Raw genomic sequence first — 14711 nt, 5'->3', positions numbered from 1 at the left:
AACACTGCCAATGATTCTTTTAAAGTCTGAGCCAAAACTGATTCTGCAATCTCTCTATGGTCCTGATGTGACAATGTATGTATTATGGCTCTGTGTACTATGTAATGCAGTTTGTGGTTCCAGGCTAATTGGTGGCCCAAACGGTGGAGCTGACATACATTGCAGGGGACACAGATGCAAATGACATTCTGCCAGCAACAGGATTTTCTATTTTTGAATAAAAAATTCCTCTCATGAAGTGAGAGCCTCCCCATATGCTCAACCACCCGTGAGTAGCCAAAGACTTTTTTGCAAAAATGAATATTCCATGTTAATGTTGTGCTGTCTTGCTCCCTTATAGCAAGAATTTCTATCTCCTTATTATTGCCTTGTGGATTTCTGCAAACATTTCTATGCCAGTCATGGCTATAGACATTTTCTACAGCAAGTAAGAGGTCTGTTATTCTTCCTCCTTCGGTATGTGTTAATTTTTTTCCTAAATACTCTTGACAGCCTAGCTTATATAAATGTGCTCAGCATTTTATTTTACTTTGCTTTCCACCTAGAGCAGCTGTCTTCTCTCCATCAAACCCAGACCCCTTCTGCCTTCCTTCAAAACTCTGCTTAAAATTTATTTCTGCAGAGTCTTTAATCCATTAACAAAGATTTGGTAAGCAAAGAACCGCTTCAGGTAGGCTCTATGGGGGTTAAGACAGGGCCCCATCATTTGGAGAATGGGGGAAGAACTAGCAATTGTGATGGTATGCTCTGAGTGCCAGATGCGTTATATAGGCAAGGTATCCTGGTGAAGAGCACTGTGGGCAGGCAGGGTCAGGAGAGGGAGCTTGAACTGGGCCTTGAAGAATGTGCTGGTTTTAAACAGGCAAAGGGGAAGGGAAAGGAAATTGGAAAGAGGGAAGGGAAGCAATATCAGCAAAGGGCAAAGAGGTAGGTATGTAGGCATTTGTTACTGGACAACAAGAGCTACAGTTATGAAGAGGCAGAGATTTGTGGAGGCCTAGCAGCAGCATGGCTGAGAAGGTAGTTTGGGGCCAGATTGGGCATGGATGTAGGCATATAGTTCTGTAGTCAGTGGGATTACTATGCAGGAAAATGACCTAATAGGACCCATATTTAAGCATATTCATCTAACCATAGTATCCACAGTGGCCTTGGAGTTGGGGCAAAATGGTCATGGCAGTAGCACCCAGACAGGAGGGAGAAGAAACTGACTTCAGCAGGTTTATTACTCTGCCACTCCAGGAATCTCACAATCTCTATGTGTTTAGCTCTATGAGGCTGAATGTTGGATTTACATGTTATTAGCTGGGGGGTAAAGCTGGAAACAGAGCATTAACTCTTTAAGACAGTCAGACATGGACTCAAATTGAGACTCTATCACTTTAGTTCCTATGTGAATTTGGGCCAATCATTTAACCTCTCTGAGCCTCGGTTTCCTCATTGATGAAACATGGAGAATATTAAACTCACACAGAAGTTAATGGGAAAAGGTTGACACATAGGATATAAATGTTCAACAGATGTCCCTTTCCTCCTTTCTTTCCTTCTTCCCTTTTCTAGTTAGCTGTGTGACCCTAAGCACCTCTTTCTCTGGGGGAAATTGTCTCATGTAAAATGAGAAAGCTGTCCCTTCCTGCCTTACTATTCTGAAGAAAAGTCCTTGCCTATCCATTAGTACATCTGACCAGTTCTCCTTTCTCCTTCTTCTTACTCTACTAGGGGTAGAATTCATTCATCCCATCAACAAACATTTATTGAAAGCCTATCATGTGCCAGGCAGTTTTATTGGTCTTGTAGATAAAAGCAATGAACAAAACCAGACAAAATCTCTGCCATCATAGAACTGATATTCTAGTTGTGGCTGCAGGGGAATCACACAATAAACAAACAAATATATAATATTTCACAGGGTGATAGGTGCTAAGAAGAAAAATACAGCAAAGTAAGGGACAGAGAGTGATGGAAAATTGGCCAAGGCAAAGTTCTCCGATAAGGTGGCATCTACGAAGAGGCCTAGAGGAAGTAAGGGAGAAGCCATGTGGCTATCTGGGAGATTAGCATTCCAGGCAGGAGGAAATATAGATAAAAAGACCCTTAAATAGGTGCATGCTTTGCAGGTTCAAGGAACAGCCAAGAGCCCAACATGACTGAAGCAGCGTGAGCAAGCAAAATAGTAGTAGGAGACAAGCTCAGGGAGGTGACCAGCAATCAGAATATGAAGAGCCTTTCAGGCCAAGATAAGGACTTTGAGATAGATGGAGAGCCTTTGAGATTTGGAGCAGAGGAGTGATAGGCTCTGACTTAACATTTTAACAGAATGTCTTTGACTACAGGGTAGGGAACAGACTGTACGATGGCAAGGACAAAAGCACGGAGACTCAGTAGAAGGCTATAAGCAATCCGGTAGTAATCCAGGTGAGAGAGCGTGAGAACTTGGACTAGCATGGTGACAGGAAGATGGTGAAACATGGTCAGGTACTGGATATATTTTAAAGGTAGAAGTGACAACATTTGCTAAGAGGTTGGATGTGGGCTATTCAAGAAATCTCTTTCAGGGATGACCTCAAAGTTTTTGACCTGAGCAATGGGAGGATGGAGTTGCCATTTGCTGAGATGCAGATGACCAAGAGGAGAGGATCTTTGGATTTGGTCATGTAGAGTTTGAGATGTATATAACACATTCAAGCATAAATGAAGAGAAGGAAGTTGAATATACAAGTCAACAAGTCAGGGAGGTTGGTGAGAACATACAAATTCCATCTCAAACTTTAAGAATGCAAAAAACGAGGCAGGCATTTGGTGAAGGCAAAGTACATAGCTGCTTTCCTACATCTGTGTCATGTCCTTGAGTACTGTTGTATATTTTCCATGTCATTCCCTTTAAATGGAAGTCTCCTACACAGCAGAGACTAACATTTACTGCACACTTTTTGTGTGCCAGATACTGATGTATAGCATCTAAAGGAGTTCAAGACATGTCACCCCAAAATATGCCACTTTGGACTTCAAACTGAGGGCACTTGGAGAACAGCAAACACCGGGAAGGGTTTTCTCTGAACTTTTTTTTTATCTGCCTAAAGACAGATCCTCCAAAAGGAACTCAATTGTCTTGAATTCCCTCCCTGGGAATGTTATCAACCAGGGAAGATGAAACTTGTATTATAGGAGAGGAGGCTGGAGGTTGACACTATGCCCAGACAAACTTTATCTTGGGCTGTCACTTCTGAGGGCCCATTCATCTTTTCCCCAAAAAGTTTACTCTGTCTATATTCCCCCTTCCTTGTCCCCTATGAAGACGGTCTATATCTTGCTTCTAGATCTCACTGGGTTTTGGAATATTCAGGTTTCTTTCAGGTGATCCCTTACTCATGTAATAAACTTGTATACCTGCTATAGTATGAATATGATTTGTTTGTCTTCGCCAAATCTCATGTTAAAATTTGATTTCAAATGTTGGAGATGGGGCCTAATAGGAGATGTTCAAGTAATGAAGGTGAATCCCTCATAAGTGGGTTGGCACTGTCCTCTTGGTAATGAGTAAGTTCTTGCTCTATTGCGTCCCACGAGAGCTGGTTGTTAAAAAGAGCCTGGCACCTCTCACTTCTCTCTTGCTTCTTCTCTCACCATGTGATCTCTGCACACGCTGGCTCCTCCTAATCTTCCACCGTGAGTGGAAGCAGCCTGAGGCCCTCACCAGGTGTCCAATCTTGAACCTTTCCAGACTTCAGAATTATGAGCCAAATAAACCTTTTTTTAATAAATTACCCAGTCTCAGATATTCCTTTATAGCCACACAAAATGAACTAAGACAATACCTTTTCCCCTGTTAATCAGCCTGCTATCAGTTTATAGACTCAATTACTGAACCCTCAGAAGGTAGAGGAAAGTCTTTCCTTTCCTACACATCTAGTTTAAGCATAGCTATCTTACAAAACATATATTATCATCTCCATTTTACAGATGAGAAAACCGAGACTCTGCAGGTCAAGCAAAAATTAATACTTATCCTAAGTCACACAGCTGGTAAGTTAATAAGGTGAGATTCAAACTAGGATCTAAGTCCAGAGTCCATGTTCTTTCCAACTATCTGCTTATCACTAAGTGAGTCAGAGAGTCACCTGATTTCTATGTCACTTATTTGTTCTGTGGATTAACCAGAACTAAGAGGTATTTAAATCCAGTCCCTGCCCAACTTCTTAACATATTCTACTCCATTAGGGTGTATTCAGAAGTTTTCAACTATTTTGAATCTTTATTATTCAGGGGTTGTCAACTAATATTATTTTGCTTTTAGGTCCAGACAAATAAAAGTAGGAAGAGAAGCCTGATGGGACAGAGATATCAGTGAGGTATTACAAACCAATTATATTTTAATTTCTGGATTATTTCCTTTTCTGGATTATACACAACTCCCACAGTAGCACAAAAAGAAGACAATTTCACACTTGTTATTTGGTTTTGTTTTCTTTGTATCTTTCCATAACGTGTTATACAGCTCTTCACCCAGGAGATGCTTCATACATGGTACTGACAGGCATCTCTTGGACCAATTTCCTTTTTGGAATTTTACACAGTTTAGGCTACTGTGGCCGACTAAATTTATGCCCTATTCATTTGGAAAAATTACTGCTGCCTACTATGTGGTAGGTGCTGTGCTAGGTGCTGGGAATACCAAAATAGAAAGGACACAGTTTTTACCATCAAGGAGCTCAGAGTTTAATGGTGAGAAAGCCATGAGAAATATCCAAAACACAATGTGGTAAATGATATCGCTGAGGTATGCTCAGAGTACAATGAAAGCATAAAGGAAAATCTATTTGTAGTAAGTTGTGGGACGGCCATACCAGAGAGAACATATGAATTGATTCTTAAAGAACTTATAAGATTTCCAAGGTAGAGGCATTCCTGTGAAAGAAACCAGCTTGTGCAAAGGTGTGAAGGTATGATAAGTACCAGCAAATTAGTGTGTGAGCATGGCTTCCTTATAAAATGGTGGAAAATAATGGCAGATTATAGATCATGCTTAGGAGTTGATATCTTGTCTCCTGATGCATGGGGTCAGACAGGTAAGATAAATGAACGACAAGGACAGTATTGGAGGCTAGAGGAAAGAAGTGGCATTGACAGTGTAGAACTTGATTGTTCATGCTTGTTTCAAGGGGACAGTTCTAGGTGAATGCAACCATATGGGAATGTGGATCCAGTGTTAGCAGGTCTTCTGATCTTTCAATAGGAAAACAGAAAATCTAGATTTTAAAAAATATGAAATTTCCAGATTTCCAAATGCTGGCAACTGATTTTTTAATCAACATTGCATCAAACACAACATATCTATTTGCTGGATGTGCCTGCAGGTTGTCATTTTGAGAACTGTGTTGTGGGGGGTAGGGAACATATAGAAGCATAAAAGTTAACTGAAGCAATGCTGTAAAATACTTAAAAAAAATAACCACACACATTCCTTACTGGATTGCCCTATTTCAACATTTCCACAGCATATGAAGTCATATGTTCTTCCCCTGGGGAACCAAAGTGAGATCTCAAGTGAAATGCAACTCTCAGGGCTTCTGAGAGCAATGGTGTAACCCAGGGTCTCAGTCAAGCTGTTACGAACCTGGTAGAACATGGTAAGCTGAGACCAGTATTGCCCTGAGCATCACCACTACCACCACTAGGAGATGGCCAGTGGTGTCCAAAAGGAGATGGCCTCTTTAAACTGTATGTGCAACAAAACCAACTCAGCCAGTGATAACACAGATAAAACACAATATAATAGCTGTTAAAGTTCAAACTCCTAATTTTACTGCTAGAGAAACTAAGAACCCTAAACAAGCACAGTGACTTGCTCAGAATGACCCAGTAACCTAGTGGTACGATGAGGTCTCCTGACTCCTGGTCTAGCATTCTTTTCAATAATCCCGGGCTGTAATAATTAAGGTTATTCAGCCTGTTTTCCTAGCAGCTAGAATTCCTAAACTGGCAAGCAGGACTTGAGAGCTGTTAAACACCAACCCCCATCTGTATGATGATGATATTTGCAAACTTTATATTTCATGGGTACGAGGTAAGAGAGGACAAAAAGATGTTTTTGAAACACCAAGACCTCCACAAGTGTATGGAAGAAAAGTTGTCTGTGGCTAATATACCGGGGGTGCCAAAAACATGTATACTGATTTTTTTTTTTTTTGAGTTGGAGTCTCACTTTGTCGCCCAGACTAGAGTGCAGTGGTCACTCCCGGCCACCGCAGTCTCGACCTGCTAGGCTCCGGCGATCCTTCTGCCTCAGCCTTCCAAGTAGCCTGAATTACAGGCATTCGCTACCACGCCCGGCTGATTTTTTTATTTATTGTAGAGATGAGGTCTCGCTGCCCAGGCGGGTCTCGAACCCGCGGGCTCAGGCAATCCACTTACCTCAGCCTCCCAAAGGCGCGGGATTACAGGCTGAGCCACTGAGCCCAGCTATGTATACTGATTTTAAGAGATGTTATCTATATATTACTTTTCAAAGTTGAATTGAATTATGGTAGAAATATGTAGTATGGCGTTCACTCAAAAGATGGCATTAATCAAATGAATGCTAATGTCACCATGTGACAGGCAGGACAGTCAAATAAAATGGCAGAAGCATAGTTGTCGTTCAAGGAGCACAAGACCATTTTGAAGTGGTATTTGAACGTTGTGGAAGTACAACAATGGAGGTGTGACTATGCACAGAACCTCCAACACATCTAACGATTGCACGCATTCATGACAAGTTTGGGATGCATGGTACTATGCGTGATGTATACAAGGGAAGATCTGGGAGGCCTCGCATAGCAAGTCCTGCAGTAGTTCACTGTAATCAGAAGTGTCTGGACACTGATGGTAGCCACTCTAAGCACCTCTTGTAATTGCAGAAGTCAAATGTGACTTGTTTTCTTCTTTTGTTTTTGGTATATATTGAGTGATACAATTTTAATACAGTTTTTTCCTTTCTTAAAATGTGTATACATGGTTTTGGCCCCCTCTGTATTTAAGGCTATGACTTCTGTGTTCTCTGAATTGACCTCTCACCATATGCCTTTGGTTTTGTTTAGTTTCTCTTCTTTTGACTTCTTTTCTATTTCTCTCTGTTTTTCTTGTCTTCCATCACCCTAGGTCTTAGGCCTACCTATAAGTACTCCTTGGGGATCACTGAGCCTCCTTGGTGACATTCAAGATGCCTGCTGCAAGTCAATAAAATGGCTAATTATTCATTTCTCAACTAATAACATGGGAATGAGAGTGCACAGTGACTAAGAAGTATACATGTTTTCCCTGCTACAGTCGTTTAGCTTTCTATAGTTTCAGACTAGTAACTCTTGTCAATTGTAACTCTTGATTTAACTAATTCTTTCCATCCTTAATTTCAGGGTCTATTGTCCTGCCATTTGCCACTTTTCTTTTCTTACTTTTTTTCTTTTTAGTTTTTGTTCTGAACCCGTTTCTGATTGGTGCAGCTGTTGAAGATGCTGCAGTTGCAGCAGTGTACATCTGGAACATTTGGCTGACTTGTTGAACTTCCCCCAGGGAGTACTCCAGGAGAAGGATGGGAGGGGTGGAGAGGCCAGAACAGTTGCCTGCAAATAGAGATAATAGTGCCTGCCCATTCTATAGACCACCCTTGTTAAAAAAAAAAAAAAAATCCACCTCATTTGGCCCTCGGTTTCCTCACTAACTCATTGAAGGCACAAGTTTTCCAATCAAAATTCCTGCTGCAGTGAAAGAAGAGAAACTATTCTGGCTGTATATTCTCTCATACAGCACTCTCTGAGTTGTAAAGGGATCGATACATATTTGTTGAATTAATTAATATATCAAGAAATCCTAGGAGACTGTTTAATTCAACTTCATGGGGCAATATCACTTCAGTTTCGCTTGGCATGGGTTGACCTCTCCATCACTTAGATTGAGCCCCCAGACTCACTCTAGTAGTGAAGCTACTTGAGTTTCATCCCATTCCTAGTCCCTTTGGCTCCCAGGTTCCTAGGTCCCTTTATCTTCTGGCAAACCACTGGATTGCAAACACAGCAGGCATGGTTTCATTCCAAACCCAGAACTGTTTTAATTAGTTTAACGTCTGTTAAACGCTTTGAAGATTGGAAACAACAGATAAGTACTGGGTAATGTTATTAACAACTGTAGTTAATTGCAAACATTTCTATTAATGCTAGTTCTGCCTCCTTCTTTTTGCTGTACTTTCTTTCCAAGGTTCCCAAATTCTTCTCAGCCTCCCCCTCCTTTCCTCCCCCGTACTGGCGCTCAAGAGTTAAATTGGGGCGGAGTCCAGGGATGAACGACAGCGGTAGTAACCAACTGAGACGGGGCATGCGGGAAGACCTGGGTGGGGCGGCCAGACTGAGGCGAACCCTCACGCCCCCAGGCTCCGCCTCGCGGCTGGAGGCGCCGGTGGAATGGCAGGGGGCGGGGCGGTGAGTCTTGGCGGCCCTGTGGTTGGGCGTCCCGGCAGCCGCTTGAAGGATGGGGCGGGGTCGACTGGGACCTCCTCTCTCATTCCCTACGCGGGCCGAGCTGCCCCTCTCTCCCGCCCCTCCTCCTCCCTTTCCCACCCCTCGGAGTGGAGCTGCACATGCGGCTTCTCCCTGCCCTGTCCCGCCCAGTCACCGTCGCGCAGGAGCGGGTCCCTGTAGTCCCCAGCCGATGGCAGGACAGTAGCCGCTAGTCAGAGGTCGTGAACGGCTGAAGCAGACACAGCGGCTCCGGGGCCTCAGAGAGTGGGTGTCTCCGGAGGCCATGGGCTACCCTGAGGGGGAGCGCAGGGAATCCCTGCCCGCTGCAGCGCCGCGGGAGCGGGGAAGCCAGGGCTGCGGCTGTCGTGGGGCCCCTGCCCGGGCGGGCGAAGGGAACAGCTGCCGGCTCTTCCTGGGTTTCTTTGGCCTCTCGCTGGCCCTCCACCTGCTGACGTTGTGCTGCTACCTAGAGTTGCGTTCAGAGTTGCGGCGGGAACGGGGATCCGAGTCCCGCCTTGGCGGCCCGGGCACCCCTGGCACCTCTGGCACCCTGAGCAGCCCTGGTAGCTTCAACCCTGACGGTCCCATCACCCGCCACCTTGGGCAGCCGTCACCTCAGCAGCAGCCATTGGAACCGAGAGAAGCCACACTCTCCCCTGATTCCCAGGACGGGCACCAGGTGAGTCACCTAGTAGGGGCTGGGGCGGCGGCGCCCCCTCCACTTATGGGTTGGGTGAGGGCCCTCCATCACAGGGGCCTGGGAGCACACTGCCACCTCAAGCCAAGTTAGAGGGCAGGATCAGGAAGGGGGCAGGCGAGCAGGGAAGCGGTTCCAGAGCAGGTTGTCCTCTCTCCCTGGCTCAGCTCACCCAGACTCTCTCAGGACCCCTTGACTTAGAAACACCAGCCCGCGCCCGCCGCCCCTGCCTGTGGGCTGCCTCGGGAAAAGCTGGCAACGTTCCCGCCCCGGCCGTTGCGCCGAGGTGCCTGCGCTGCCCCCTCGGCGGACTAACGGCTTGGACCTTCTGTTCCTGATGTGGTTCTCTGCCCACGGTGCTTGCTTTTTCGTGTCCAGAGTTGATGCTAGCACTAGCAGGCTATCCTTTGGAGTTGGAGCTGTAAACAGCTGTAACAACTGCTCCACGCCCGCTGAAACAACTTTTAACCGTATTTTCAGTGCGGGGTCCTTGTGCGCTGACCAGAAAGTGGGCTTGTTCACACGTACCTGCAATTTGAGACTGATTGTCCTCGGCGTTCTAGTGAGGAGGATCTGCGCCCCTGAGGAATTCTGGTAGAAATATGCCGTCTTGCTAGACAACTTCTGAGCAGCAACTTAAAAAATCTATGGAAATAAAACTCACCCTTTGCATGCCGGTTCTAACTCTTTTAGGAGGTGGTGCGATGGGAAGAGTGGATGTGAAGCGTTTTTACTCCTGCTAGCTTGAGAACAGGAGTCTGCCAATGGAATGGCTTACTCTGGAGTAGTCTCCCAAAAACAATTTTTTTTTGTTTTTTTGTTTGCAATCTTTATGATGTTTGTGTCCTTATTAGCAGATCATTAGCTTTGGTGTTTGTTTTCTACTCTTTCTAGTAAATCATTCAAGTAAATTTAGTGCACTTAATGTAAGCATTGTCTTGACTGTCATATTTTGTCTTTGTGCTACTTTGGCCTCCCATCCAAAGTCGTACACTTAATAGAGGCATCACATTCATGATAATACTGTAATGTTAGGACTGACACTTTAATTTTTTTTCATAATGTGTGTTGTTGAGTTGCCCTGAGCCTTAAAATGTCTTGCTAGCACACTCCAACTTATATAACAGCTTATCAAAGAAGAGAATCAGCAGACATGCTTCTCATACTTGAAACTTTAAACACTGTAGCTAAACGATAATTAGCTAGGATTCTGGCTCCTTTATTTATCTACCCCTTCTGCCCCCAATACCCCATAGAAATACTTAGCTGCTGAACACTGATGTTCTGTGAAAAGGTGAAGGAATTCTACTTCTTTAGTCAAATGATGGCCAAAACTTTTTGGCATTCAGGATGGACAGAGTCATGTTTATAGATTGAGGATTAGCAGAAAAGCTTGCCCTAGGGCTTTTGTGATGGTGTTGGACTCTCACAGGTCTGTAATAACATTTAGGTGCCTGCTCTTTGTGTAGCACTAAAATAGTTCTCTCCAGGTTTAAACACAGCTTGTTATCTTCTGTCCTTTATTCTTTATGTTTAATCTGTTTGAGCAGTAGGATCAAGATTACTGGCTCTTCGTGTTTGTTGACATTGATTGGAATCAGAGTTTCTTAGAGTTATGAGGGACCATATAAACCCATTTTGTTTGATTCCCTTGGAAAACTTATAGGCTCCAATGGGAAAGTAACTTGCCCAAAGTCACACAACTAGAATCAAAACTAGGATGAAAGTTGCTCTCTTAACTCCCAGTTCAGTGCCCATTCCCCCATGGCATACTACCTCCTGGGGCCTTTTCAGAGGGGAGCAAGATGGAGCTCTGTAGAATTTTTACAATGTAGAGGGCTCATATCTGCATCATTTTGTTCTACTAAACCTACATTTTGACCAGACTAAGTTTAGCCATTTATATTCCTTACTCTTCCTGACCTTCACTTTTAAAAGACTTGGAGTATAGTTTGAAGGAATTTTAGCCCCAAATCAACTGAAGTTTCTCTTGAAGATATTAGTTTTGGTATACAAAAGTACATTTACAAAAGGAAAAGTTGATTGGCCATTAGGGTTAAATTAATACTGCTACAAACTTGGGTAAAATTTCCAGTGCCCTGGTGCACCCTCTGCTGGCCTTGCAGGGACATTTAATTGCAGTATCTGCTGACAGAATTCTACTTGTGCTGACAGATTCTGATTTGTAAATAAGGAAGTAAACAGCCTTGTGGGATTTGGCCACGTAGGTCATGTGTTTATATTTTAGTTTTTCAACACAAACAGCTGCTGTTACAGCAACTCTTAGATGGAAAGGAAGAAAGATCAAAATATTCCCCCTTCAACAGACAGCACATTCAGGGTTCTTATCAGTTTATCTGCAAGAAGTGACAGCAAGCAAACTGCAGGAAGATCTCATGAGACCAAGTGGGCACAATAGTCAGAGGTACTTCATTTTGTAAGGTCATACAGGTAGGCAAAAGTAAACCCACCCATGCTTATGAGATGATGGGCTCTGGGCTCCTGATTATGATTCAAGAGAAGGATCTATAAATCACTGTAGATGTATGTATATCTTCTCTCAATTTAAAAACTTGTTAGGGTGGTCAGGATACATAGCAGAGAAATTAGCAAAGTTTTCCGTGGGATATGTTGGAAAAATCTCCCCAGTAGGGACACAGTTAGAGGTGAGAGGGTCACATCACACCTTCTGGAATCATAACTGTCTTCTTCAGCTGGAGCAGCCAAGTAGCTGTAGACTTATCTGTATACTTGGTGGAAATGATCTCAATGGTGAGGAATATCTCATTAATGTATCTGAATTAAACAATGTACAATATGATTATCAGAGGGAAAAAATAAAAATCACTGTTGACCATTCTGTGGAGATGTTGTTTGAGTCATTACTGTGGTCCTCAACGGCCGAGAATTTGGTAGGCATCATCAGTAAGGGTGTCAAAAACAACAAGATAAAACCCATATTTGTCCAGGTAAAAGATCAAAAGCAGGAAATTCTGGTGGCTGCTCCTCAGAAAAACCTAACAGCTGATAAAAGTCCCTAGAAACTCAATTAAATTGATCAAAATAATGGAGGGATTTTCTAGTTGTTTTTTCAGTCTGGAGAGAAAGAGATTGAGGTTTGTCATAGTAACATCTACCAAACCCTGAGAGAGATGAGTATGGTTAATATGTTGGTATAATTTAATAATTCAGTTCAGTAAATAAAAAGGCTACTGTGCCAGATACAGTGTCAAGTACTAGATATATTTTTTTATGCTTGGAAAATTATTTTTTGGGTAAGGCAAATAAAAGTAGTATCTCATTCAACTCATTGCCCCAAGTGATAGTCTAAATTATGGGTAAATCAATAAGGGTTTATTCGGAACTGTTGGGGATATGTTCCTAATTACTTGAGGTGATGTCATAGAAATCAACCTTAAAGTTCTACACAACATCTCTTGGTATAACTAGATAAACTGTTAGTGTATTCAGATTTGATATTACTTATGTTAAGGTTGATTGACTAGAAGATAACTAGTAATCATTCAAGGTTATTCAAAGTGAGCATAATAAATCCAAGGATTTTTTCGGAGTAGTGGGATCCAGATAAAACAGTTTTTTGTGGGTTTAAGTACAGAATTTTCAGTGTGATATTCAAGGCTTTCTATCAACTGGCTAACTACTCCTGCAACTCACTCACCATGTCCTGCCTTAGAATCATTCTCTAGTTACTGCTGTTGCTGTTTTTAATAAATTTTGTCTTTACATTAGAGTTTCTTAGAAATCTGCCTTCTTTTTTGTCTTTCTCCACAGTGCCTGACACAGTGCTATTTAGTGTACTCAAATATTTTTTGAATTCAATGTTATTTTGGGACTTTGGAGATGTTTATGTAAGATAAAGACATTTTCTCTTTATATAACAGGATGTTTTCCTCAGGTCTTGCTAAGCCTGTGAACTGTCAGCTATACTTAGGTGAGTAAATAGTTCCACTGGTAATGTTTCACTAGATTCTAGAAAAATTAGAAAGTGAAATGGAGAAGAGCCCTAACTATATAGTCAGTCTCCCAGTTTCACACCTTACCTTTGAAATGTTGTAAAACCTTTCTGTAATATATCATTTGATGTTTTGTTCCATTTGCTTTCAGGTAGCATCTCTTTCTTTCCCTCTTAGATCTTGTGAAAAATAATGTGTAATTTATCTGTAACTACCTTATGCTAAAGAACTTCTGAAGTCATTTAATTCTGAAGAATATTACCAAGAGAAACCACTTGCCTACTGGGCAGTCCTCGTAGAGAACTATCTTTATCTGACTTATATGCAAATACCCAGCATTTAGCTTTTCATTTCTTTTCTTTCTTCTTTTTTTTTTTTAACTTTCCTGTTAAAGTATAACACACACACAGAAAAGTGCACAAATAATAATTGCACAATTTGATAAACTATTACAAAGTGAACATGCTCACATTGCCAGCACCCAGGTCAAGAAAGAGAGCATTACTAGTGTCCTGCAACCTCTGCTTATGCCCTATGCTCATCACTATCATCCTTACTCGTCTAAGTTAATGACTATCCTGACTTCTAACATCATAGATTAGTTTTACCCATTTTCACCTTTATATAAATGAAGTCAAACAGTATGAACTCTTTTGGTGCAACAATGGTGCTTTTTGTTTGTTTGTTTGTTTTTGTTTTTTTTTAAAGAGTGAACCATACTTCAATTTATTGGCAATGTCAATTTACAAACAAGACAGGTATTTTTTTTTCATGAAGTGAGATCGTTTTCAATCTGCCATAACATGCACCTACACATCTTCACCTTGAAAATGTAGCATTTCAAGCTTTGGTCAGAGTAGATTATTTCTTTTTTACTTTCACAATTTTTGTACTGCTGCCAGAAGTCTTCTCAGCATTTGCTTTGAATTCTGTCTTCAGTGCATCTCTCACTGCTTTTGCACAGACCTGGGAGTATCCAATGTAGCTGAGTCCGGCCTGTGGCCAGTATGCCACCATTATGCCCCAAGAGCGGAGCGCATCGCTAGGATGCCCTCAGTGTCGGCTCAGCTGGGTGGTTCAGTCAACAATGGTGTTTTTTATGTGACACTATATTCGTGATATCCATTTATGTTTTGGCATGCAGTTGTAGCACAGTTTATTTATTCATTCTGTTGATAATGAATATGTATATTGTTTCCAGTTTGGGATTATTATGAATAATGATGCTGGAAATATTATTGTACATGTCTTTTGGTTACATGTACTTGCATTTCTTTTGGGTATATATCTAGGATTAGAATTGTTGGGTCATGGGAATGCATATTTTTTACTTTATTGTTTTATTTATTTAAAAGATGTAGGGTACAATTCAGGACTAGGTATACAAATTGTCATTGTACAAGTAAAGTTTGGGCCTCCCTTTGGTCCCCCTTTTGCCTGGTACTCTTATTCATGTTATATGCTCCACCTCCCCCACGGTGTCCCACTACTGCCAATCCCTTTCTTATAGTACTATGGTAAATGTTCAGGGCCTGCTTATGAGTGAAAACA

General features: G+C 42.2%; 1 protein-coding gene and 1 pseudogene across 2 annotated transcripts; one reads left to right on the top strand and one right to left on the bottom strand.

Annotated features, from left to right (window-relative positions):
- Positions 1-8535: 8535 nt before the first annotated feature.
- Positions 8536-9772, top strand: LOC103267398 (annotated as a pseudogene). Its single transcript, XR_002482366.1, has one exon. The product of XR_002482366.1 is annotated as an ectodysplasin-A pseudogene (transcript).
- A 4096-nt stretch (positions 9773-13868) lies between these two features.
- Positions 13869-14196, bottom strand: LOC110596280 (ATP synthase subunit epsilon, mitochondrial-like). The gene has a single exon (XM_021716045.1). The coding sequence runs from the start codon at positions 14175-14177 to the stop codon at positions 14022-14024; it is 156 nt and encodes a 51-aa protein (XP_021571720.1). The 5' UTR covers positions 14178-14196; the 3' UTR covers positions 13869-14021.
- Between the last annotated feature and the right edge of the window lie 515 nt (positions 14197-14711).

Source organism: Carlito syrichta, unplaced genomic scaffold (assembly GCF_000164805.1).
Source record: "Carlito syrichta isolate Samal-C Ts95f unplaced genomic scaffold, Tarsius_syrichta-2.0.1 Scaffold308124, whole genome shotgun sequence".
NCBI classification, from domain to species: domain Eukaryota; kingdom Metazoa; phylum Chordata; class Mammalia; order Primates; family Tarsiidae; genus Carlito; species Carlito syrichta.
Note: the sequence above shows the minus strand (reverse complement) of the source record. Positions and strands in the feature narration are given on the sequence as shown.

What these genes read in the sequence shown, in the direction of transcription:
- LOC110596280 (XM_021716045.1), bottom strand. Translation starts at nt 14,177, where the DNA reads ATGGTGGCATACTGGCCACAGGCCGGACTCAGCTACATTGGATACTCC.